At 41.7% G+C, this 26,559-nt stretch overlaps 2 protein-coding genes across 4 annotated transcripts in view; both read right to left on the bottom strand.

The window, feature by feature from the left end:
• Positions 1-2,945, bottom strand: part of si:ch211-196i2.1 (collagen alpha-1(I) chain) — an 85,324-nt gene extending 82,379 nt beyond the window's left edge. Inside the window, exon 1 of the mRNA XM_041059467.1 lies at positions 2,614-2,945. Coding sequence (XP_040915401.1) covers positions 2,614-2,737 — 124 coding nt within the window. The 5' untranslated portion in view covers positions 2,738-2,945. The remainder of the gene's footprint in view (positions 1-2,613) is intronic.
• Positions 2,946-3,923: 978 nt separating this feature from the next.
• cacna1bb (calcium channel, voltage-dependent, N type, alpha 1B subunit, b) overlaps positions 3,924-26,559 on the bottom strand; it is a 145,431-nt gene continuing 122,795 nt past the window's right edge. For 2 of the 3 annotated variants that reach the window (XM_041059550.1, XM_041059552.1), the window contains 14 exons: positions 25,776-25,867; positions 25,470-25,620; positions 24,421-24,548; positions 21,731-21,827; positions 17,961-18,066; positions 17,727-17,834; positions 17,191-17,300; positions 16,916-17,085; positions 16,171-16,300; positions 15,952-16,062; positions 13,981-14,019; positions 11,599-11,860; positions 7,615-7,838; positions 3,924-7,420 (listed from right to left, as the gene is read on the bottom strand). In XM_041059550.1, the coding sequence (XP_040915484.1) occupies positions 6,863-7,420; positions 7,615-7,838; positions 11,599-11,860; positions 13,981-14,019; positions 15,952-16,062; positions 16,171-16,300; positions 16,916-17,085; positions 17,191-17,300; positions 17,727-17,834; positions 17,961-18,066; positions 21,731-21,827; positions 24,421-24,548; positions 25,470-25,620; positions 25,776-25,867 (2,286 nt within the window). In that variant the 3' untranslated portion in view covers positions 3,924-6,862. The remainder of the gene's footprint in view (positions 7,421-7,614; positions 7,839-11,598; positions 11,861-13,980; positions 14,020-15,951; positions 16,063-16,170; positions 16,301-16,915; positions 17,086-17,190; positions 17,301-17,726; positions 17,835-17,960; positions 18,067-21,730; positions 21,828-24,420; positions 24,549-25,469; positions 25,621-25,775; positions 25,868-26,559) is intronic. The other variant, XM_041059551.1, reaches the window with a different exon arrangement.

The following is a 26,559-nucleotide window of genomic DNA, read 5'->3' as shown; positions in this document are numbered from 1 at the left end:
CAGCACACAGACACAGAGGCTTCAAAGACAAATCAGAGCCGGTCTGACAATGACACCTTTGTAGAACAGATAAATCACCTGCAGAGGAATTTTTTTTAAACTCAATTGTGTGACTGAATGCAATTCATCAAACCTGAGGGAAAGGAATGCTTCATGTACAGTATATGTGATTCATTGCAGTCATAAAGAGTTCAAATAAGAAGGTGAGTGACTCTTGCACAACAGATGACAGTGGATACCTGGTTGATGCTGCTATTCCCTCTTTGTTCTTCTCTCTTCCTCAAAGTTCAATTGCAATGTGCATTACTATAATGCCGGAGCACTGATTTCTTCCAAGTCGCATGCAATTGTTTCATCAAAGTCAAAACTGGTTCATCTTTCCAATATCGAAACAAACGGGCATCTAATCACATGACTTCATAAACCAATTGTATGATTCGTAACTGCAGTTCACTGGAAGAGGAGCCCACACACACATGCACACCTCCCAAATTCCAAACAGGCTTCCTGTAGACATTCATCAGTTTAAGATTCATGTCAGGTAAACAGGTAAAGTTAAACTTCGACTGAAATTTTGATATTCGATGATTTTACTGAAAACTTACCAAGACACAAAACTATGTAGATATTAGCACAGCTCCAGTACACCACATCCCCCAGATGAGCTCTACATGTCTTAAACAGCCTCAGGATAATCTCACTATCACTTACAGTATGTTCTGTCTCTTATTCAGGTGTTGATTCACTTTGTCACAAATTCCATTATGAGCTCGGTTACATCTGGAACAAGGTGAGATTTAGCTGAGGAAGCCTCACAATGACAGAGTAAACGCGAGAAGATTATCCCTGCAGTGTTATATAACTGTCAGTCTATTCAGCGATATCCAGTGTAAGTTTACACAAGGCTTTCACACTCTGCCATCTACAGTAACTCTCTGAAAACACACAGTGAATACATTCAACATACTGGATTCAATCAGCACGCTGCAAGATTTGTCTGTCACCTCACCAGTCTAATCCAAACTCTCAGCTGGTTCCCTGCTCTCAGACATCTCTGTGTGGTTCTCCTGCTGCGGCTCTAACGCACAAATGACAGCCGCAGAGGAAAACTCGATAAAACCCAAACTGGGAGAATAAACAACGTGTGGCATGGTGGTGCTGTGGATTCCAGACGTGACATACTCGGGCGCCTGGCTGAGCTCCAATCTAAGATCAATTGCAACAGATCACGGATTGGATTAAACAAGTCCAACATGGCTCTGAGAGAGACGCTGCAAACCTACAGCATGTACACCGCTGTCACTCTATCAACAGCCCTGATAAAACGAAGGAGATCCAGACACCGAAAACACTGATGAGACAACAGAGTTGGCTGTGGAGGACGATGTCGTGATTAACTAAGTCTGCTTGGCGCAATAAAAGCATTCCATGTGATTTAATAACTGCGGATGAGTTTTGGCTTTGGTTTCCACATGTGTTTTATGCAAACTCAAAACATTTTGTGCGCATGATGTATCCAGCAAGTCCAAACATCTCTTTTGAGCCATGTAAAGGGAAACTTATCAGTCAAATATGTCCCTCTGCAGACGTCACGACTGAATTTAATGTACTACCACATCTGAGATTAAAACCCAGGAGAAAAAGACCTAGCAAATTTGGTGTGTAACAGTTCAGGGGCACACAGAGAAGCGAGATGGCAGCAATAATATAAATTTAAAGCTGCTTTTGGTTGCAACATCGTTGAAGCATTTTACAGCGAGAGTAGTACATTACTGATTGGTTTTAGGGCTTCAGATTTACGAGACTTGCTGATGCTGAATAAATATCAGCAGGCTCACACATGTGCTCCAAAAACAATCCTTAATTAGCATTCTCTTCTTTGAGAATCTGCTATAGTGATTGAAAAAAGTCGTTAAATTCAATTGGCCTGGTGCGAAAATAGCTGAAGCCTTATGGTTTTATTGTGGTCTGAGTCCAGTCCTGTGTTTGGGGTTCACTCTCACACTGAAGAGCAATGAGAGGAAAAATATAAAGAGAGTCAAAGCATGAGAGTTGGCCTGAGTAGAGTGTCAGAGGAGCAGCTGATGACTGAGGAGTGGAAGATTTTCATCAGGACCCAAACTGCACTGGATAAATGATGTAATGAGCTGCAGCTGATAAAATCTGACTTAGAGATCTGCCTGCTGCTGTGACGGGCTGTAAAAGAGCCTTCACAGCTTTTACTTCTGTGGTTTCTAAAGGGAACAACGGCGGGTTTATGTTACAGAACATTAGATTTTGGTGGATATTTCATGCATTAAGTTTACAAGATCAAATTGAGAAGTATTTAAAAGTAATTATGTTTACTCATTATGAATCTCAAAGCCCTGTGTGCAGCAGACATGAGGGATCACTGAGCTTTAAGACAACCAGCCAACACAGAAAGCACACTGATTTAAAACCTCTTCAAGCTAATGAGGATCACAGCAGCTGAAATTCATTTGTTTATCAGTCACAAATGTGAAGAAACCGCTTCACTCAAATCCACTGAATAACGTGCAGGTCTCCTCTATGAAAGCTGAGGTGTAAATTTAACATTAGCACAACCGTGTAGAGGCTCCACAGGTGTCTTACCTGTCTGCAGCATCCCCGAGCCGGACTCGCCTCCGAGGTCCACCGGTGCATCGTCAGACGAGGCGGTGCTCGAGGTTAAGAGCCATAAAAGGCAAAGTGTCCACGTTAACGAGCAGCTGCACATCTTCCCGATTTATTCACTTTTTTTTTTTTTTTTTTTAGTTCAGGTTTCGAAACAAGTGTCAGAGTTTGTTTTCGACGTAAAACTAGCTCCACTTAAAGAATAATCAACGTGAGGCACATTTTTTAAAAACTTTTTCTCTTCTAGTGTGAGGTTTAAGCAGGAGAGGACAACAGACTACTCATCCTCTTCACCTCCTCTTCTCCTCCTCCTCCTCATTGAGCTGCAGACTCTCTCTCCTCCAGCAGCTGCGTCGCATCACTGAGGCGCCAAACCGGCCCCGCCCCTTCCCTCTAATGTGGACCAATTAAAATCCTGCACGGCCTCCACCCATTCTGGTTTTAAAGCCCGTCTGCAACTTGTTTGCAAATTGCTCGGTTTTATTAAGACTGATCAGTTTTCTCAGTCTCCGTGACATGTCTGGACCTTTCATCATTCCAGTCTAATCAGACTGTGGCCTGAGAGGACATGTTGGTCTGGGATCAATATGGCCATTCACCACCAATATGCATCATATAGTCTTGTGTGTTAGTGTTTCCTAATCACACCATTAAACCAACACTGTGAGAGCGATGAGAGTGAACCACAAAAGGAAACTTGTGCAGCAGAAAACTGAAAAACTGACAATGACAGAGCGAAGGTAGCCCTTTCTCTGCGTCGCGATTTGTTTTAAGTTAAAGGTCAAAAGCAACTCCCCACTGCAGTGTTTTCATCTCATTTTTCTTTGGTAAAAATCAGTTTAAAAAAGTACAAATTTATCAGGCAACACTCAGGTTGTGTTTTTATATGTAAAACTTTGACCTGTTACTAAAAACTGACAGAAAACTGCATCAAACAAGATTATATTAAGGATTACAGAGTATCCAGCCCTACCCAGCCCTAATCATGAGACATTTCAATGCAAATATTGAGAAATCTGCATCACGCAATTTCGTAATCATACCTCTTTATTCAAGGACTTATATTCATACAAAATCTATAGGTACAGTCAAAATGACTGGGAGAGACAGTCAAGTAACAGATCAGGCAGCGAAGGATTCGGCCACTCCAGAACCTCTTTTCTGATAAAGAGACTTGTTTCCACTTTGGTGGTTCTGTGATAAAATGTTATTCAAGCTCGTGTCTTTTTTTTGTTTGTAAGTTTTTGTTTTGTTTTTTTCCTCTTTAACCTGAAACAGATACATGTGTATTTAGTTAATCAGAAAATACAACCAGGAAACAAATTGTACAAATCATGGACTTAATGAAGTCAAACAATGCCTCTTTTTTTTTTTTTTTTTTTTTGACATGCACAATTTCTTTTCAGAACATGCAAACAGGACATGTCCAGAGGGGGCAGCCGCTGTTAAACTGTAAGAGGAAAACTTGGCACCCTGTTTCTGTAGGACTCACGGCAGGTCTGAAAATGTAGGATCATTTTTTGTTTTTTTGTTTTTTTTTCCTGTGGAGATGAACACAAATCTCTGTTCCAATATGGCAACTTACAGAAACGTTTAAAGACAATCAGATGGCAAGCAATCTATTATGTTACCTTCACAAAGAGCAGAGTCAGAGTGACGTCTACAGTTAGACCTCACTGCTTTAAAGTCTAAAATGTCACCTTTTGGATGATCCATCAAATAGATTGCACAAATGTGAGACCACAGAAAGTAAATTAAAACACAAGGAAATAATCAGACTTGGATCAAATAATATTTGCAAATAATTAACATGCTCTTCAGCCTGCTTAGAGATGAGCCAGGACAAGACAGTGAGCACCAAGAGACTGAGACTTCGAGACGTCTGTTATTTTGATCTAAATTACATGTAATGATGAAGATAATCCTAACTTACAATTTTGAAAAATCCTTGATCCCCATGAAAAAATATTAATCTGTTAAAATATCAATCAGGCCAAAATGTAATCAAAACCTGTTGAGATACGCTGCTAATGAATAAATAATAAAATTCAAAAATTAACTAAATTTAACAAAACTATATACTATACTATGAAACTATATATTTGTAACCTGTTAACAAAGATTTACATCTTCAGTAGTAGCTTAGAGCTGAGTGGAACGGACAAGGCAGGGACAGAGATGGAAGCACATAACATTGCCAGCATAATCCTTTAATTAGCTATGTTATTCCAAAGAGCCTGGCAGGTTAATGGCCAGTAAAGGATAGAATATGGCCCCCAAACACAGCCTTGGCCTGTGACGTGGCAGTGCCCGTTGGGTTTAGCTGGCTCAGGGCCAAAGGAGGTGGGTATGGGCCTGGTGCAGGTCTTAGTTTTAGGCAGAACTGTGGAAATGACAGAAAAAATGTTTCATACACAGTTCATTGACAGAATACTTGAGTTTAAAAACCACTGAAAATTATTTAAAAATACAACTTGACCCAAGTCTGGAAAGAACACAGTTGAATGTGTTGGGTGGTTCTATCTGGGTAGGCGTCATGCAGTCAACTTCCCAACCTCAAAAATGCCCTGTGATTCACATATATATCAGCTTTAACTTGTGCCTCAGTGTGTTTTCAGTCAACTGTACATCATATAATATATTTACAATTTACAACTCTTCACACGTAAATGTAAAATTTGGTCGCAGTCACACTAAAGCCTGAACCTGGAGATTCCAGAGGGTAAAGCTACAGGGCAGATGAAGTGTCGTCTTGTTGCATAGCCCTACTTTAAGTCAACAGTCAGCAGCAACAACACAACTCTTTATTGTACCTGTGAATACACACACAGGTACCCTCGCCTACAAACCCTCACACAATACTGCTCTCAGTGGAAACGGGTGAGGAGAAAGGAAACCCATAAGATCTGGGTGAATATGGCAGAGATGACATATATACTGAATGCTGTAGGAGGCAGGTGCTTCTGAATATGAGAAACATTTGTTGATTATTAATCCAAAAAAATGGCACTTTTCTCCATTCAGAGACCGTTTCTACCAACTGACTGGCAGTATATTTGAAAGAGAAAGGCAAAATGCTTACCACACACCCTTAAGCAACAGTACAGACACAATTTTTTTTTTTTTTTTTGACAAGTTCAAGACCCTGGCATGCACTACATTGCTTACTTTGCATCTGTAATTCTGATTTACCTACCACAAGATTCAGTACAAAGAAAGGTCTTTTTTGCATCCTGTCCTTTATACCAGATTCAAACAAGAGCTTTGTTCTTTCCACTTTTCTTTTCTTTTTTTTTTTCTCAGCTGTGTACATACTTACAACGGTTCAGGTCCCTCTGACCCAGAGCCAGACTGCATCTCAATACATCTTGGAAAACGAGGCACTTAGTATTCAGCCACATGACGTCAGAAAAGAGCTGATCTAGTCCCTATGTGCACTCCAGAAATTTACATCTGGTATAATTTACAAAAATGTCTAGTTCCATCCCAACCAATCCCACTGTTTGATTTTTGTCATTAATTACTGTCTCTGTTAAGAGTCTTGGCAGAAGTTTAAGATATAAAGAAAGACATTTGTTTTCTTAATAACTCTTGTTGTCAGAATTCAGCGTTAACTCCGAATAACTGATGAATAAACAACCAAAAGAGAGGAGAATAATTTGGTGGTAGCGTCGTGATGATCAAATAATATGATCAAATTATAACTCTTCTCTAACCCGCATGGCAAACACAAACAAAATGAAACATACAGTAATAAAAACAGTGTTGTGAGCAGCCATGTTAATACCAGGAATGAGGCATTCAGATCAGTCTGAAACACAGTTCATAGCTTCACTGAAAGAATGAGGGGATTTTGGCTTTTGTCTTCTGCTCCAACACTGATTTTACTGGCCAAGGCAAAATACTTAAGGGTCTTCACATGTGCTATAATTTCAGTGCAAGTAAAGGGGGTACAAAAAGTCATCAGTGTCTTTTTTTTTTCCTTAAAGAGTTTCTTGTATAAAAAAAGGAGAGTTAACACTACAAAGCTGGAATGATTTCTGATCCCCTTTTATAGCACTTTCCACTGACCGTTTTCTTCAGTATCTTTCTTTCTGTATCAATCCTCTGGCTTTCTATCAGCTCATTGGACCTGACATGAGCACTGCACAACACCGAAAAAAAAAAAAAAAAAAAAGCTGCCCCGTTCACAGGTAACATCAAAATCTTTCCAAAGTGTTCTGGCATGTTAGCACCAGTCCTCTTCCTCCCTCTCCCTGAGACTTCCTGTTCCTCTGCCCCCCGAGTTGACCCCGAGGATGAAGTGGTACCCGTTTGGCACCACCATCGCCCGGCCCTGTGTGACGGGAGCTGTGACGGGCGCAGCAGCAGTTCCGTGTGAAGCGGAGGCTGTAGTTGAGGCAGTGGTTCTGGCAGAGCGCCCCCCTCCGTGGCTGCTCACAGCGTCCTGGAAGTCCTCTGTCTCTTCGAGGAGGGCCTGCTGAGAAGCATCCTGCAGCTGCCGGTTCAAATTAGGGTCTGAACTGATGCGGGTGACTGGTATCGGGGACTCGTTGTGGCCCCCGAGTAAACGATCGTGCTCTGAAAGGCCACGGCTGAAGCGAGTCTGGTGCCCTGTCATTGCAGTGCTGGCACTGGACGGGAGAGGCGAGGAGTTGGCGGTCTTATAGGCCACGGCGGGACGAGGGGTGAGGGGTGTCTGCGGCAGCTGCCTGCGACCACGGCCCGGCGTGCTCGAACCAGAGGGAAGAGTTACAGGGCCAGCTTTCAGCACACTGCTACCATACTGAAGAAACAAAATATATGAGGTTGAGCAGGTTGGTATATAACTTATGTTAATATAACACCATTAACAAAACTGTGTGCAGTAGAAGTGTCACATTCCCTGTTGTATTGGCTCTGCACACTGTGTTTGGTGTGAAACCATGACTAGAAGGTTAAAGAGAAACTAAGCAGCCCCTGAAATGTAAGGTAACTCACCTGTCTGAGCAAACCAGCGTCCTGTCCCTCTCCAGGAGACGTGGATCTACTGGGACCGGCCGACTTGGCGTGACACTGCTCCCTGCTGCCGTAACGCTCACAGGAGTAGTAGCGCTGCTTCTCCCCTGCTGAGGAGTGGTGCCTCCTCTCATGAGGCCGGCTGCGGTCCCGCTCCCTCGCTCGTTCTCTGGACAAACCTTCAGCCGAAGGGTCGGTGAAGGAACCTGGACGACCGCACCATCGAATGAAATGAGAAAACGGGCTAAAAAACTAAATAACAGTGAAGGTTACACTCTGCACCATAGATGGAAAAGACATGGAGGTTTTTGTTGCATTTTACAAACAACAGATTTTGGAAAACACCACTTTCTTGCTGAAACAGGGTTACCCCCCCCCCCCCTCCCCTCCCCCCTCTGCTCCCAGACTTTATGCCTACCCAAGATAACCATCTCCTACCTGCAGCTTCATATTTAGTGCACAGACATGAAAGTGGTGAACAGACTGAACTGACATAAATCTGTGGAGTTACTTATTAGCTTGTCATCCAAGTGAGAAAGATAAGGCACCACACAAAAAAAGTCCAATGTCTTTGTTTGAAGATGAAGCTGCAGGGGGAGGATTCGATTAATTAAATGGGGAGTGCATGTAGGTTCTCAGTTTAAAACCAATATATATAACATTTTTATTTTACTGTGTCAAGATATTTCACCTTTTACACCTCCAATCAAAGGCAAACGACTCATCTGCTGCGTATGTGTAACTGTGTGTTTCTCTCTAGACCTTGAGTGTGTGGCTTAAAGCAAAGCACTGTGGTGGAATTACTTTCTTCAGCGCTGGAATAATTCCAGTTTTCAGATTAAAACGGCGATGACAGAAACACAGAAGCCTATTCATCACTCTGATGAGTCAGATCTGCCTTGAGAACGACAAGCTATGAGGAGTGTGAGTCTTTGTCTCTCTTGCTGTTCCTCTCAGTTTAATGGATGTAGAGAAATCTGCTGGATGTTCTGCTATTACACCAAGAGGTACCCATAAATCCCTGTGCTGGCCTTTTATCTCAGCAATGAAGACCAGCTGCTGCCCTCCAGTGTTAACACAAAAAAACGCCCGGCCACCCGCTCTCAGGCTCTAATCGCTCTAGCAGACGACTCCTGATGGCAAGCAAAGACTGTGACCGGAACCGTCGATACTCAAAACTTTGATAACTATACAAAATCAACATGCAAAGGCTCGCTTTAAATAGGTCATCTATCATTTTGCTGCTTTTGTTTTCTGTCAAACTTATGCTCTTGTTTCTTCTGGATACCATTTGGAAAATCCTTCTTGGTGGTTTATTTATGGACATCTGAGATTTAAGAGAGAAGCTGCCATAAAGTCAAACCCAGAGGAGAAATAACAAGCCGACATGGGCAGTGTGAAAAACATGGTATAAATTTGGTCACTTCTTGAAATAAAACACTTGTTGTTGCTGCTCAGCTGACTGTGAAATCTGAGGTGTCTGAGCGCACTTGAATGCAACACTGCTACTTTTTTTGCTACAGTTTTGCTCAGAACTGGTTTCATTGATTTATGTGATAGAACACAATCAGTCTGTACTGATGGCCTCCAAACAAACTCCCCACTGCTACCCAGATGACACAGTCTTGCATACATTTGGCTCCTCTTCAACTCAAACTAAGATTACAATCTGTCTTCAATGTTCTTCAGACATTATACATCATGTCAAGCTTGTCCTGAATCCCGACACAACAAAATGTTTTTCATTCTCAAGAACCCATTACTCCAGTTAACACCTCCCTGTAATCCATGTGCTTAATTGTACTGAAATTGAAATTGCCTAATCCTGCCTAATACCTGGGAATTTGGCTAATCTACAGTCTCAAAACAGTTTTCTTATATTGGAATAAAGCATGTCACTCTCGAGGACAGGAAAATGATCGGACCATCAATGATCATGTCTGTGCCTGAGTATTAAGATATCCTTTATTCTCATGCTGCCTGCTCTACCTTATAATAACTTGATTCAGTTTATCATCGTGCTATGCATTTCATTAAAGGATACAAAATACAAAAACAAAGAAGGGAACTCCATTTCTTTTTTTTTTTTTTTAAAGGTCTCCTCAGTACATTGCCTCTGTTCTCAAATTTAAATCCACTGCTCACCAGAGCAGATCTCAGGTCTGGTATCCGTCAGGTAAATCGGGTGCTTGGTAAGACTGCCTCTCACGACTTTGCACCATATAACTGAAATGAATTACAGAGGATATGATCATTTGTACGTCTCATTCCACTGGCTAACTATGAATCTCCTTTGTTATGTCTGTGATTGTTTCTGATCCTGCCTCTGCTTTTGTGATGCCTGACTCTGGTCTTTGTACGTATATGTGCCTTTGTTCATCTGGGCATGTTTGTTGTCTGAATCTGTCCTTTCCTTTTGTCTGGATGTGCTTGTTTTCCTTCCTCTCTGCTGCACTCAGGTTTCTCTTGCAAAAGAGATCTTGATTTCAATTAGATTACCTTATTCAATAAAGGTTACACATAATTTGTTCCAAATGATAAATAGTAATGTAAAACAGGGGCATTTTTTTTTTGTTAATGGGCAAAAATATTCAAAAATAACAGTACAGCAGGCGTCTGGTTACCACATAATGTCTATGGTTTGATACTCAGGGGAAATTTGTACGTTATGTCCCCCCCTCCCTCCCTCCCTCTCACTCTCTCTCTCTCTCTCTCTCTCTCTCTCTGGCCTTTTACCTGACTCACTTCAGCTAAAAGTACTGTACAATATGTGTTTATTTGTATGTGTGTGTGTGTGTGTGTGTGTGTGTGTGTGTGTGTGTGTGTGTGTGTATGTTTGTGTGGAAAAAAAAGACAAAACCTCTTTCTCAGTGTGGTGTGACTTCCTTCTGTTTTTACAGAGCAAGAAAATGTAAGTTCCTTTTCCAGTTGTATTTCGCGGCTCTAAGTGTAAGTTTGTGGGCAGATCAGACATCCCAGCACTTTCTGGAGGTCTCAGTCTGCAGTGTATAAATGTGACTATCGAGGTCAGAGGGAACAAAGGGAAAAGCCCATGAAGAAAAAAAGAAAATCCCCCTTAAAACAGATTTTTCCTCAGAGAGCTCACAACTTTCTCTCTCTGCTAATCAGATGAAAAGTCTGACATGTAAAATCCCCGGCTGAAGTGCAGCAGAAACCCCTTCACCTTCAGTACATAACCTGATCATGGAACTTTAATCCTATAAAGAATTTCTGCAGCTATGTTAAGACATCCAAGTGATTTACAAGGAAAGCCTGGCCTGTTATCTCTGTCTCTCCATGAAAGTAATGCCGACTTTCTATAAGCACGCCATCACTATTTTTTATGAATTCATATTGCTGCGTTATGTAACGAAACATAATGAAACACGTGAACTGAGACTGAAAATTCTAATGAACTGACATGTTCAGTTTCTTTTTTTCATTTTCCATGACTACCTGCCTGAGAGTGATTGGAACAGGACGACAGGGAAGAAACAACAAACATGCACTCAAGGTTTAGCTCAGTGGATGGAGTTTGCTAAGTTGTCATGGAAAAATAACTGCTGCTGAAGACCACCACAAGCCATGAATCGCTCCAGAATCTCATTCAGTTATGACGTCTCCACAAACATGACTCCTGGTATAAGGGAACTCTTGTTTTACTTTGTGATAAAACCTGACTGTATTGAATTTAATGAAGGTCCATTTTACTGCATGTGAGCTTACTGTGTGTTGTGATTGTGGTCTGATTATATCTAGCACTTTGCAAACCTGGTTCAGACGCTCAGACATATAAATGTATCATTGAAATGAATGAGGGGGGTGTATTCTGTGTCAATCTGAACACGACCTTACCTGTTTCTAACAGAACCTATCATGAATGAAAGCATTTCAAATGACACTGTATCAGTTCTAAATCTTCACTGATTATAATACAAAAGTTTGCTTTTTATTTTTTTGTCTCACCGACAGTGCTGGAGGGTTGCACTGATGCAGCTCTATCCATGGACTTTTGCTTCTTGTCTTTGTCCTTGTCCCTTCGTCGATGACAGCGGTGGTGGTGGTGATGGTGGTGGGCTCTGTCCTGGCCCGGAACCTGCCCTGGCCCTGTTGAGGACTGGGCCAGGTCAGGTCGCTCCAGGTCATACCCTCTCAGCCCAGCCTCCTGGTGGCTCTGCGGTGTCAGCGAGGACGCTGAGCGTCTTATAGGGCTGAGGTCCACAATCGGCTGTGAGGGGAGGAGAAAAATGGTGAGGCGTGATGAGAAAGCAGAGCAGAGGGGCAGCTGTGGTGGTTTTAGCCAAACCACTTGTACTGGATCACCAATACGTCCACGACACACAAATGACACAACTGGTGGATGGCAACCTTTAGTCAAAAGACTGGCGTTCAACCCGTTCTTCTCCAGGCAAAGATGTTGGAAAAGTTTGAGAAGAATGAACACAAATCTGTGACAAAACCTGAATACTAACCGTTACAGAACTTACAGAATTTGTAAGCTAGCAGGCGTCTCTGCTAGTGAACAAAGAAGAGGTGGGGTGTTGCCATTGGCCTTTGTAGCATTGTATGCTATTTGAACATGTCTCTTCTCACCTCAGAAAGAAGTGAAATCTTTCTGTAAACAGCTGACATGTAAAGGAAAACTGTGTGCTAAAGATGTTTTCAGTATCAAATAACACTAACAGCTTCTTGGCTTGAAGGATTGCTCTGTAAGTTTGTAGGCCAAACTCAGGACTCTCAAGCAATATTAGCATTCATTTGTAGTCATTTTTCTTTCTACCAAATTAATGTGAGTCCTTGATTCTCTCTCTTTTTGCTCTGCTTTGGTCTCTGCCAAGCCCTGAGGGAAATATCTGGCTTTTTTTGCAGCTAAATGCTCCACTGCTGTTTGTCCCACTGCTAACTTTGTCTGTTGTTTGCTGCTGATGGCAGTGACAGCGTTTAAAGTGAACCAGACCAGTAAAGTTGTGGGCTACGAAATCAAAGTTCAAATCAAAGCGTTGGAAAACTCTAAAATGCTCAGTAGAGCTGAAGGGAACTACAACTGATACCTTTCACAGACCAGTAATCATGTGATCCATTGTTAATGTGAAGAAAAAATGATTATAGCGGCTTTAAGCATACGGTGGCATGTTCCTGTAACGTCTTACATTCACTCTTTCTTTCTCAGTGCATTAATGCTTTGACTAATTCTTTGAGGACATTGACATTCACCCCACCTAATTCTTATCTTACTGACCAGTACAGCTACCAGGTACCAAACTGATGTGATAGGGAACAGGAACAGCAGCAAAGACACCACCCCACCTGCTGGTTTACTGCATATATTATATCTAATGATTTCATAACCTACCGATATAAATGTTGGGGGTTTGATTTCCAACACCTGGGGTCCTCTAGGGCTAGAAATGTTTTTAGTTATATATTGTAAGCTTTTGGATTTATGTTTTTTTTTCCATTACTTGCTCTTTTACAGGCAGCTTTGGGCTGTTTGTGCTGTTCCTCCTGTTCCTACCATATCACAGTCAAGCCTGTAGCTACAGTCAGTGATAACAATATCACAACACTGCAAAAATTATTCATATTACTAAGTCATTTCTTCTAGTAAGCAGTCTTAAAATCTTACCTTTTAGATAAATGGCATATATTGACAATAATAAAAAGAGTGTCACAATTTCCCAATTTCTTTCACATTACTGAAACAGTCTTGAAGCGAGGGGGATTCAAGACTAAAATCAGACTTGTTCGGTTTGCTTTGCGTTCGATGTGTGAAAAATAAGATTTTAAGACTGAAAGTGACAGATAAAGTTGGACGGGTTTTTAGTGGCGTAATTGAAAGAAAATTGTTATTTCAAAGCAGGAAAGCAGCAGTGCTGTCCCTGCCTTGTTTCACAATCACACACTGACTCACAAAATAACTACACACTACCACATTACTACATTAAAAAAAACACACACACACAACCACGTTTTACCAAAGTGTAGAATCGTACTGCTGTAGATAATGGCTGTAAAGCAGGACAGAGTGCTTGATGTACCCCAGATACACATGAATAGTTTTCCAAGGGTGGAAACTGGGTATGATTTGTGTGTAATGTAAATTTCCGTGTTGCGTGTAATGTGTCCTTCAGCAATCGCATGGGATGACCAGTGTGTACTCTATATGTAGGAGGGTCACTTTGTCCATGGGGGTGGGAGGGTACTCCGCACTGACATGAGAGGAGCACATGGAGGCAAACACAGACATGGGAGACGAAGAAGAAGAAAAAAGAGGGGGTAGGGCGAGAGGAGGAGGGAGGAGAAGAAGAAGAAAAGAAAAAGAGAGGTGGCACAACAGGTGGTACATACTGCCAGGTGGGTCCCAGGGGCGTGGCGAGGGTGGCTCCGCTATCAGACAGCACACACAAGAGGGAGGTGGGCAAAACATTAGCAGTGGGCATTGAAGTTAGGAGAAAGGGAAGACAGAGGAGGAGAAAAAGAGACTGAAGAAGTGATAACACTGGTGTTATCCTATATTTTTCCTACTGACATCCCATGAAAAGACCAAAACCAACAAAGAATTGATCATGTATCGTCTCTGCAGCCAAAGTTTGATATCTCTCCATAACTGCAATGAAACTATTTAAAACACATCAGTGAGCCACTGTTATACCGGCTGACATTTTCTTTTATTACCATGAACACACACACACACACACAATAGTTTATTTTTACTCAATCCCACATCCACCATCCTGCTGGAAATACTCAGTAGAGCACTAAAAATGTATTAATCTGCCACTGATAATAGTCCACAGAAAAATGCTTGAGTAACATTTGTTAAAAGCTGTTTTAATAAATCTCTGAGGTTTGTTTTTTTTTAAATTATGGAACTATTTATGTCTGACCTACCTTTAAAACATTTACATCTTTAAAGAACTTGAGTGCGTGAGAGTAACAGACAGAGCAGAGAAGTCATAAATGAATGAGTGATGGAACAATAACAAAACAACAGCACATTGTTGGATTTGGTCTTTTCATGGGATCTGTTGACAGTAAGAAAATTATAGTATAAAGCCAGCCTTATCCTTTAAAGAGAAAGAGAGAGTGAGAGATCAAAACGCAACATAAACATAAGGAAAGCACGTGTTAAGTGTTGTGGGACAGAGCAGGGTGACAGAGAGAGACAGACAAATTTAAAAAAAAAAGAAGAAAAAAACAGAGGCCGATAAAGAGTGAAGCTAAACAGACAAGATCAGAGAGGTGAAACAATCCAGGAAACACAGAGATGATGGACAGAAAAATCCTCTGACATGACATCCATATGCAGCAGACAAGAGCAGCTACTGAAACTCACAACATGACAAGTGAAATTCATAAAAATAAAAGGATTACTGAAGTCATGCAAAACTCAGCTGTTAGATTAGATCCTACTGAACTGTGGGTAAGTGTGAGTATTGTATGAAATGTAAGGATGATTGATAATATTAAGATTTAACTGGTAAGTAAATCAAATACATGTAAAGCATTTTAAAAATAGCATCCATAGGATTCCCAATAAATTTAATTTACACATGCGGTAGTTCCCCCCATGTTCTATTTGTATGATCAAGTTAGTATGTTAAATATTATAATTTTACAGATGCTTTAATTAGTTTCTATGAAAATAATATAAAATAAAAGGGCTGAATAAATTGTATCATTTGAACTGTCTGGCCAGAGCAATTCAATATCAGGAAATATGGATAGTACAGATGCTGTGGATCTCTCGTGTCTAGCAATATTTTGGTACCACGTGATAACTCCTTTCTATCCACAGAATAATTTTTTGTGCTTGTTTGGTCTTTTTAATATTTAATATTTGGACTATAAAGACTGGAGGCAGTGAGAAACAGATGTTCAGATTTTAAAACTATGTTGACCAGCATCTCTAAAACTCAGTAATGGATTGGTTGTGTCTCATTTGTTTAGCTTGTACACAAACAACAGAATGTATGTAAGTTTATTAATCAAACGGATTTGATGATGTCCACTTTGCTGTGTCCGTCTCTGTCCTGAATGGGAAACAGTGAGACTAGAGAGGTCAGCATCAGCAGGATGAACTGATGCAGACTGACAGAGAGCAACTCTGCTTCTGTTAGCTCACGGCTGCTTTCACTAACTGGCTACCACTCAGCATCCCATCAGCCCTTTTCAGCCCTTTCCAGTGTCTTGTGTTCGTCTGTTTTATCGGGAAAAATCTAAGGTATCCACAGTGTCTGCATTTTCCAAGCTTGATATTATCACAAGAATGCAGCTGTAAAACAGGAAACATGGCATCATGAGCACTGAGGAGCTTACGTAGTACTCAGCATTGAGTCGGGGCAGAGAAGCTGCTCTGTTGTGGCCTTCCAGGCTGGGATATCCCTCTGTATCTGAAATGTTCTCCACCTGTTTCAGTTCAACCTGTTCCTGAAAGAAAACCAAGAAGAACATGAAGCTTGTATGAGAGAAAAATAGAGGACACAGAATTCACAGAAAGTAAGATGGTAAAATAACATTTAAATGATGTTTTTGTACCTGAGGTCTGGTGGAATATGGCACATCCTCTGATTGGCCCCTCTGTAGTTTCCTCCGGCCTTTGGGCCTCTGTGATGCCTGAGAAACATCTCCGGACTGGGAATGTTTTATGGCACTCCTCTGGTTTAATCTGCATACAGACATTCAGAGTGTTATATTGGCACTAATCAGTGTTGTAGGATCGGGAGCCAATTTCACAAATATTATTATTTTAGTTGGCTTTTTTAGTTAGTTTAGTTTTTTAGTCCTTTAGCCTCTTGTAAAACTAAAGACTGATTTATTTTAAGCCAAAGATATTTTTCTACACTACACACAGGAGGAGATTTTATACTGCTATACTCAAAATGTCCTTGTAACCGTTGAATTCTTTCAGAAGGCAAACATTTTCATCAAACCTGGCCCTGGTTTTCAGCAAATAGCACAGCTGCCACCAGACGTCTGCAGCTAGTCCAGTTGCTTACCTGGTGTCCAATCAATCCATGTCTCCTCACACTACTCCACGTCTATGTTCACTACACTGTCTCCCTGAGGCAGCTCACATTCATCCATAAAGGAACTATATATACAACATACAGTAGTTCTGCTTGTGGACTGCTGGCTGTAGATTCTCGTCTCGGTCTGGGCTCACTGAAGAAAGGCCAGCAGAGTCACTGTCCGTCTTTCATTAAAGGCTGAAAACCACTTTTATAGAATATGATGTGGGACACCCCACCTGTTTTTACTGAATAACACTTCATGTACTCACATTGTGTCCCTGCTTATTGAGGTGGCAGCTGTGGCGGTGGTGGTGGAGGAGGGCGGGGCCTCTGGCATAGGTTGGGGTGGGAGGGGCTGTTTGGGGCTGCAGATCGGTGGTTCTGCTTCCTGTAGGTGAGTGAGGGGCAGCACAGGGCGGAACAACGCCCCCAATTTACTCTGTACAACAGATCAGCAGCAGTTGTCAGGAGTCATTAGACTGACACAGACACCCACTGAATTCCACCGAGCTCTTTACATCAACAGTTTGGTGACGTGCTGTACCTGAGGTCCTCCTGAAGGATGCTGCTGCTGGAGTCTCTTGGCACGGTTCTGCTTGTAGTAGTCAAAGATCATGTGAGCTGCATAGACTTTCCCCACAGTCAGCTCGTTGTCTAGAGGAGAAAGCGGAGATGCAGTTCCTCCATCAGGGCAGCAGATGGTGCCAGATGAGCAACAAAGTACAGCTCAGAGAGAGAGAGACATGGACAGTATGTGCCAGAACAGTGTGGGTGTGAACTGAGCTGTGCTTTACTCATGTTTACTAGATGAAGAGTACGCAAAGGACCACACCGCAGAACATCTGAATCTTATCAAGAAATCTCTGCACTTTCTATTATTGCTTATCTATTATTGATCAATCAAATGTTTGATCCTGTTTTAGCAATGAGTTGAAATGATCTCACCACACTGGCAGGCTTTTTGATTTGTTTTGAGAAAGACTTAAATCTTCATCTTACCAAGAAATTTTTACGTCCTAAAAGTTTTTTTTTCTTGTTTCTAATAGAGCCCAGTAAAACCCGAACAGAACCGTAGCTCACATTTATGTGGCGTCACCAGCAGGTCGACAGTCTTCTGCGACAGGTTGGGCCACACTCGGCTTATCTCCCTCTTCAGGTCAACGTCGCAAAGACGCTGCGCCAGGACCCCTGGGGACGCACCCACAAACATGTCACATCAAATCTGCACCACAGCGATCACCAGCATTCACATTAACATCAGAGCCGTCAGTGCAGCCACGAGGGATTCTGGATTTTGTAGTTTTAGTCTCTCACCAGATGCCAGCTTGATCTCCAGGGCTGTGCGAATCAGGGCCATCAGCGTGGAGGTGAAATGCACCGAGTTGTCATCTGCAATGGGCATGTTCATCTTCACCAATCGCTGAGAGGAACGGAAGCAAGAGAGGAGGGGCCATGAACCAGGAACGCACAATCAACAGCTCAGGGAAAAGAGGCTGGATTTAAGATGTAACTACAAGTTCAGTTAAAGGACGGGTAATGAAACATTTGGCTTTCCACAACATTTCTGGTTGATCAGCCAGCTGAAAAAATCTCAGTAATAGTCAAATAATAAATTGTTCTACATACAGACAAACTTTACCACTAATATGAAACAACTGGCATAAAAGATTCACTGTCACAAATAATGAATATTATCATTATCTATTAATCTGTTGATTATTTTTCTGATTACCACAGCAGATAGAACAGAGAAAAGCCTTAAACCCTCACACTGAGAAAGCTGGAATCATTGAATGTTTGACTTTCTTGCTTGATAAACGACCTAATAGATGAATCTGTCAGGAATATTGTTGTCAGTTGTTTGTCTACCAGCCGGTGAACTGTTTCAGTCCCAGCAAAGGCCTCAGCCTCAGTGTCCACCATAGTCTCTCTGTTTGTCTTTTTAAGCACTAACAGCACTAAAGAGATGAATGGAAGGGCATCTGTGCTGTTGCTGTAGCTGCTCCAATGACACTAATACAAATCCCCTTAACTTGTGATGGTCAGCCCTCTGTGCTCTGTGAACACATCTACTCACCTATTCACCAACTGTTACTGTACTTTAAACACTGCAAAATGTAGACTTGATCTTAATGTAATCTGCTTAAAGTTAACGGTAATCACTCCTTCTCTCCATAATGGCTGTGAAGCTATTCCACTGTGAGACTACATAATAAAAGATCTGGGACAAAATCACAAAGACCTCAGTCAGTGGAAAAATGTATTTTAAAGTTCGGCTGAAGTTAATGTGAAGCTTCACAGTCTGAGTTCAGACAAATCAAGTGTGTATCTTTCACATTCGCTGTCATGTGCACGTTTATCGGTGATGATGCGTCTCCGCAACAAACTTATCAGCCACTTCCAATCAGCTGATTTCAAGAGTTTTCTAGAAAAATGTGTTTGTACCTTGAACCAATAAAGAATAAAGCTGGTCACTGCACCAGAATCATGAAAAATCCTGATGTGGTTTTAGAAAATTGGCTGAAAACACAAGTTAATTAACCCATGAAATGACTGGCAACAATTTCATTAAAGGATTAATAGTTTAAGTTATTTATCAAGCAAAAACACCAAACGTTTGCAGGTTTTAGCTTCTCCAGTGAGAGCTGGTATCATCATAAACTGAATGTCTTTGAGTTTTGGACTGCTGTTTGGACAAAACAAGCTGTTTAAAAGTGTCACCAGGAGCTGCCGTCTGACTGTTTTCTGACATTTCATAGATTAAATGATGAATTGGTTAATTAAAATAAAGTTCATGAAAAAGTACCAGTGACTGGCCTGACATTTCTGCACTAATTGTTAGTAGTAAATACTAGGCAGAACAGAGGCTGAGTTATTATTATTTAATCACTATCATTCATCAGTCATTGACTGTAAAAAGTAGAAAATGATAGAATAATTCCATGCCATGCAGGGCTGCTGGATCAATGCTGCACTGAAGTGATTCATACACACATGAATGTTTGAATTAGTACGACACATTCACAGTGAAGCTGGAGGGAGGCACAGACATGCACTGGATATAGAACATCTAATTTAAAAGAATATAAAATCAAGGGCTAACAACATTTGTGGGAAAAAAAGTAAAAGTGTAGCTGATGGTTCCCATTTTCCTCAAACCAGTGGTGTGGAGGCAAAACAGAAAAAGAGAAAGTATATTCACTCAGGGATCATAGCAAAACAGATGAAGGGATGGAGAGATGAGAGGCAAGGAATGAAGGAGAAAGAGGGGGAGTTAGTGCCTTCACTGGAAAACATCTACACCTCTTGCAGAAAGAGGGACAGAGAGCAGACATAAGCAACAACAAACAAATAAAGAAACAGAAAGACACCTTCAAAGCTCATATGCAGAGGACACGTGTGCAGACAAAGACTTAACATGCACACACACACACACACACGCACACACACACACACAGAAATCTCTAGACAGGGTGATGAAAGACAGATTATTCAAAAGCGAGAGCAAAGCTTCGCCTGAAGACAGAACATAAAACAGGAAACTAGAAGGTAACAGGTGACTATCAGGGGAAGATGTGCTCTTTAGGAAGGGAAGTTAAGAAGGAGCATGATCAATGGCAAAGTAGTGGGAGGGAACGAACTTGAGGAATAGCGATCGGGGAAAATGCTAGCCTTGCTCTCAAGTGCACTGCCGCTCTCTCTGTCTTTGTTTGTGTCTTTCCCTGTCGATTCACAAAAACAAGAGTTATATTTGGCGATGCCACCACGTCAGACCCAGACATTTTTAACTGGGGCAAGGGCAGGGCTGTTTTAAATGTGATTCATTTCGACAGCTGTGCATGCACTGGAACCACTCACATTAAGTCTGCATGCTAAGAGGTAAGCAGCTGGCACAGGGACTACCTGGGGATTGTTGAACTGTACACTTTACTCCCACTTCACCCATGTACAAGTCTTACATATAATCATGGGACACATGTGACAATGTCTATTTTATTCAAGGCCACCATCCTGCAGAGATATCCTACTAGGCTGCAGCTAGTATAATTACATTTTGGCCACTACAGGGCAGCTGAACGCAAAAAAAAAAAAAAAAAAACAAAACTTGAAAGCTTGGAGCTGCATTTCTATTCCACATGATAAATCTGGGATGTTTCTGTCCCTAAATCTCTGCCCACAGTGTAGCAGGAAAACAAAATGCTATTGTTTTTCCAGTTATCCAGTGGGTTGAATCGTCAAAGGTATGTTCTTGACCTCACTGATGTCTACATTCAGCTCAGAATAATAAAATGTGTGCCCGTGGGAAGACCAATGATTTAAATCCACTCTGCTCCTCTCCTTCACTGGATGTATGTTAATTCCACTTCTTTAGCCTAAGGTAGGCCAGAACACAGCACAGTACAGTCGCCCCAGGCAAATATTTTATCATTTCAGACAGCCTGTAGACGTGTGTAATCACAAAAAAAAGCTATGTGAACAAATGGCAGAGTAACATACAATCCTGAACTCATAAATGGAGCTAAGTTTCAAACTAACTCCTGAAGAAAATATCTGGCTCTTTAGTTTCTAGAACCAAAACTATGAGCTAAAAAAGGCTAAGAAGCTCAGTGGGGCAGCAGAGTTAATTCTCTGTGGGTCCAACAAGTTTCACGTTTTACAAGGCCATTTCATTAAATGTTAAGTATATTTATTACTGCAGCTATAACTACCAAACAGACAGAACATCTTTTTTACTTTCTACCAGCAGCTGGTGCTCTTGTTTTGAAATCCAACACATCTTCTTTTCTCACCAAGATGACTTCATGGAGATATGCTGAATATTATGGTTTCACTATGCTCTGTCTATTTTCGTTTATTAGTGTTTCATGGCCCTACAGCAGCTTAACAGAGTGTACAACAAACCCTCACAGAGCAGGAAAAGACCACGGAGATTCACAGATGAAAAGAAAGAACAGCACAACAGCAGGCCAGAAGATACTGACTGTGACACACTGACAGAAGCCTGAAGATGTTTGACAGGTGGAAGCAGGGAACCAGCAGTGACTGCAGGAGGGAAGGGAGGGAGGAGGAAGGAGCAATTCTACCTTATAGGCGACTCTGGGAGGACATTTCTTTCCCAAACCTAGTGGAGGAGACATGTCGCGAAGCATCTTGTACATATCACGGTAAGTCATGCGGCCGCTTCCCGGGGGAAAGACGGTGGAAGGCCATGGGAGGAGGGATGGAGATTTCCCAGATGAGGAGGTAAAGGGATTAAAAGGAGTAGGGGAAGTTGTATTATAACAGAAAGCAGCAAAATCCAAAAGAGGGAATGGGAGGGGGAAAAAAGAGGGAGACACAGAAATCCTTGTTAATAAGATTTCTAGGATATGATGATCTGGAATGCCATCCTAGCTGGATTTACAGATTCAGGAATGGATCCCAGAGAAAGAAACAGGGGAGGATGCTCCGGAGGATTCCCTGTACAGAAATGCTGGATGGAGGGATCCTGGTGGAAGATATGCACTTGGGAATGAGAGTGCATTTTATGTTAAAGGAATACTCCACCGAAAATCTATCTTTTGAGTATGAAACACTCATCACCTGTAGGCTCAAGAGCTGGCTCTAAGAAGTTTGTAACTTAAGTTGGTAACCCTAACCCTCACAGTGGTTAGAATGGACTCCGATGGTAACCCAGTTTCACGGCATTCAAAAGTAAAATGCCAACAGAAACTTCTGAAACCACCTCATTTCAATGAAAGTGGGGATCTCAGCCCCTTGAGAACAACATTAGGCCATACCATGATTTTAGTTTAGTGGCCCCACTGGTACTGCAGGGCCAAAAATACCAACCCTAACCCTGTTCACAGTCAACCTCAAAGTCAACATCAAAAAATCATGATCAACAGGAGAGAAGTAGATTAACTGTGGGCCACTGGAATCCACCATAACCAAATCTCACTAGAACTATCATCCTTCAAAAAGCAGCCGCTACAAACTTTTCCGAGCCACCTTCTGAGGGGGGGGTTGGTGTTTCAGACTCAAATGATTGACTGCAAAAGTTTTGGTGGAGTATTCCTTTAAGAAGCCCTCTGTTTCTGCATGCTAAGAGACATCAGCAGTAACCACAGTGGAAACAAAGCACACAATGCTCTCTCTTCACTGCCCACTCCTCTTTCACTCCTGTGTTCCGAAGCAGGAAAATTTTCGACATCACATGGGATGCCGCTTGTTTGAGCCTGACTTGCGGCATTGTTTCCTGCACTCGCCATGGTTACCTGTCAGCTGGTTAGTGGAGGATTGATGTGTGTTTGTGTGCATGTGTGGTCGGGTCATTCTCCGGCACCGCGGGGAATGAGAACAGACATTCACAGTCCAAAACCATCACAGTCCCTTTGTAAACAAAAGGATTGTGTGGGAGTGCAAACCTTATAAGCCACCCTGTTAGGGCACTTCTTCCCCAGGCCCAGAGGAGGCGAGATAAAACGCAACAATTTGTACATATCCTGATAGCATATCCTCCCGCTGAAAAAGACGAGACACGTTCAAAAGGTTAGGTCACAGGTTATTTCATTACATCTATAGTATCTTATTACCTGTTAGATGGCATTAACATTCAGGAACTATCTAGATGTAGCAGCATAAAGAATAAAATCTACTCAGCTCTTTGGTTTCAGTTTTTATTTTTCTGAATAAATTTGTGAACGTGTTCATTTTGAAAAGATTATATTTGATTTCTGTTTGATTATGATTGCTGTATGTTTTAATGTCAGGAATAAATCTCTGGTGGAGAAAGTTGTTAGGTCATGTAAAAGATGTCGGCAATTTATTGTGGAATGTAAACTACCCTCTAAAACACGCATTTCCAGGAAAAAAACAGGACGTGACTACGTGTGTTTACTGGAAACTCAAGTGGTTATAATCTTTGTGCAGGAGAAAACACCCAAACTTTTTTCATCTGTAAGGGAAATAAAAGTTAAATTAGTTCAAACCAATCTGCTCCTTTAAAAAAACACACCTGTAAAAACCAATACAAACTGAAAACGATGATTTAAATACATTTCTCTCTGCAACCTGACTTAATGACAAGTTAAAAAACTTGAAAATATGCTGAATGTTACTGTAGGCAGCTCTGAGAGCAGCTCATTTATATTCAGAGGAATAAATAACAATTCCTCCCCCTTTACGTCTGTTAGGTGATGGCAATTTCATATTTCACATCTCACACCTCTCCTGGAGTCCTGACTCACTGACAAGGCTCCTGTGAAGCCTTCGTTAAAACTTAATGAGCCTTACATAATCTGAGACAGATTACACCTCACACTGTCTCGCTTAAAACTTGTATTGTGCTTTAGTCAAGTTAAACAGTGTGGGTGTAAGGGGCAGAGAGGCCGCTGACATAAACCTGTACTCCCTTGTTGGAGGAATAGAAGTAGTTTCTCTTCACACCACAGTGACAGGCTGAGGAGCTTTAGAGCCCGCCAGCTTAGCAGCGAGGAGGGCTGAGTGGACGCCGAGCGGAACGCTGGATTTACATGCATCAGTCCGGCCGACAGGGGGCTCGTCACCAGCCTCAGCCAACGCTCCAGGCTCAGGCTTAATGTCATTCACCCACCGCCGCTAAGACGGGATTTTTCCACACTTCCATGTCACAGAATCATCCTGCTGGAACTCAGAAGCCGTTCTGAGAGTTTCGTGTTGCCTCGCCCGCCTCCCTCTCTTTCAAAAACAAACCCCCTTTCTATTTAACACTGACACTGGCTGCCACAAGTCAGAGATGAGCCGCAACACCTACCAGGCAGCAGGGTCGTACTCCGCCCACACACGGATGAATTCATCAAGGTGATGTGGCCCCAGAATGGAGGCGTCCCTGGTCAGGTACTCAAAGTTGTCCATGATGACAGCGACAAAGAGGTTCAACATCTGGTGAATGAAAACACAAGCGTGTAAAACACATTAATAATGTATAGAAATATACCAAACGCCAAATTACAAAATTGAAAAGAGAGATTAGAAGATTAGTGAAGAGGATTTTTAAAGACCAAGGATGCTATTTAACACTTGTAATTATAAAACCGTATAATTTAGATTATGTAAGCAGAGAAGAATTTCTATTTAAACAACCATATTGGTGGTTTTGTTTGTTCTTAGCCCAAAAACAAATCATATGTGTTACATTAGTGCTGACCTTCGTGCATCTTTTCAGAACTGACCCCCTTTGCATCTCCACTGCTGCTTTATGACAGCAACACTGTTGTTGGAAATCATTTATCTATCGCTGTTTTTCTTAATCCTGTGAGTTTAATTTGAAACCAACCGTAAATGGATCTGTTTATTTTGATTACTGTGTTTTTCAAATTTGTGGAAGTTGCATTAAAAATCAGTAATACAAAAATCTAGGTGAAGCACTGATTAAAAATTCCATTTAAAGTGCCAACACTCTGTGGTTTAACTGGATTTTTGTCACATTATCAGCAGCTCATTTGCATTTTCTTCCCATTTCTCTCTTTCTCTAACTGGCAGCATTTTCTGAGTCACGCTCACTGCAAGATGACCTTGTTTGCTGTAAACTGCGAACAGGGTTTTCTCACAGCAGGAAGCATAAATTTTGGGTTCATGGGGACACAGAATCTAGGGGAGAATAAGCCTAAATCAGTTCAGATCAGTTAAAAAAAAAAAAGGTGAGCATTAGTAACAATAATCTACATTTGACCAAGTTAAACAAAGTTCCAGCTCGTAGCTGAAAACATGCAAAACCACCAAACTCCTGTATAATTTCTGTCAGTCAGAACACACACAGTGTGAGACAGGATGGGACGGCCATCTGTTCTCCTTCGTACTGACCAGGAAGGAGCAGAGGAAGATGAAGGAGACAAAGTAGAAGTAGGCAAAGTCACTTCCACACTCCTTCCCTACAGTTCCTGAGAGCTTATCACACGGACGCTCACTGAGACACGCTAACATGATCTCGTGCCACGCCTCGCCTGTCGCACTCCTGGAAGACACACAAATCACAGCGAAGGTAAACACACACGTACACAAAGGGAATGTAAACACTGCTCCACAGTGATGGGAGCAGCAGTGAGCGTTATCAGTAGTTACTGGATTATTTGCCGTACGTTATTTTTTGGAATATGGGAGCTGGTTTACCTGAAGAGAAGGGTCAAGGCCTGGAAAAAGGTCTGGAAGTTGTTGTGGTGGTTTATGGCCGTCTCCTCATTCAGCTCAATGTTTCCAAACACCTGAGACAGCAGGAGAGTAGTTGGTGTTTACTGAAAACAAACTCTGAATGTAAAGCTGCTGTTATAATAAACTACTGCAGCACAGAGACCACAACAGGGTTTTTCCTTGAGCCTCACACAAACATGGCCCCTCGCCAAGTCTTCAAAGGCCCTGAGGTTTTTTTTTACATGAGAGATTACTATATTTCTTTTTCTTCTCCATGCACTTACCTCTGATTTGAAGTGGGCTTTTTTTTTCAAACTTTGACTTTAATTGCTGCTTATTTTGCATGAGCGCAGATGCATGTGTGCAAAAAAAAAAAAATCTTGATTTTTCCTCACAGTATACTATGCACACAATGTATTTGTTTAGTATTCATCTAACAGTCACTCTGCTCATGTACAGGCTTTGTCAACATGTTTTTATTTAACATCATTCCAACAAATCCTCATTGATTTGAAACTGTAATTGAATGGACAGAGTGTGGATGACTGCCAACGTTTCTGATGTCCCTCGGTGAGTCCAGTAAAACAACCAGTAGGCCTCTTTTTAAATTTTTATTTGCCCCTTGGCGTGTCTATCCTGCCAGCCTATAAACACTGGCTGCTGGGCCCAGGAGACCTGACAGCAAGTCAAATATGTATGTAGCATCTTGACCCTGTACAGGAGCAGCAACTGGTTCCTTCTTCAGCACAAATACCATGACAATGTT

This window comes from Toxotes jaculatrix, chromosome 16 (assembly GCF_017976425.1).
Source record: "Toxotes jaculatrix isolate fToxJac2 chromosome 16, fToxJac2.pri, whole genome shotgun sequence".
In the NCBI taxonomy this organism is placed as follows: domain Eukaryota; kingdom Metazoa; phylum Chordata; class Actinopteri; family Toxotidae; genus Toxotes; species Toxotes jaculatrix.
Note: the sequence above shows the minus strand (reverse complement) of the source record. Positions and strands in the feature narration are given on the sequence as shown.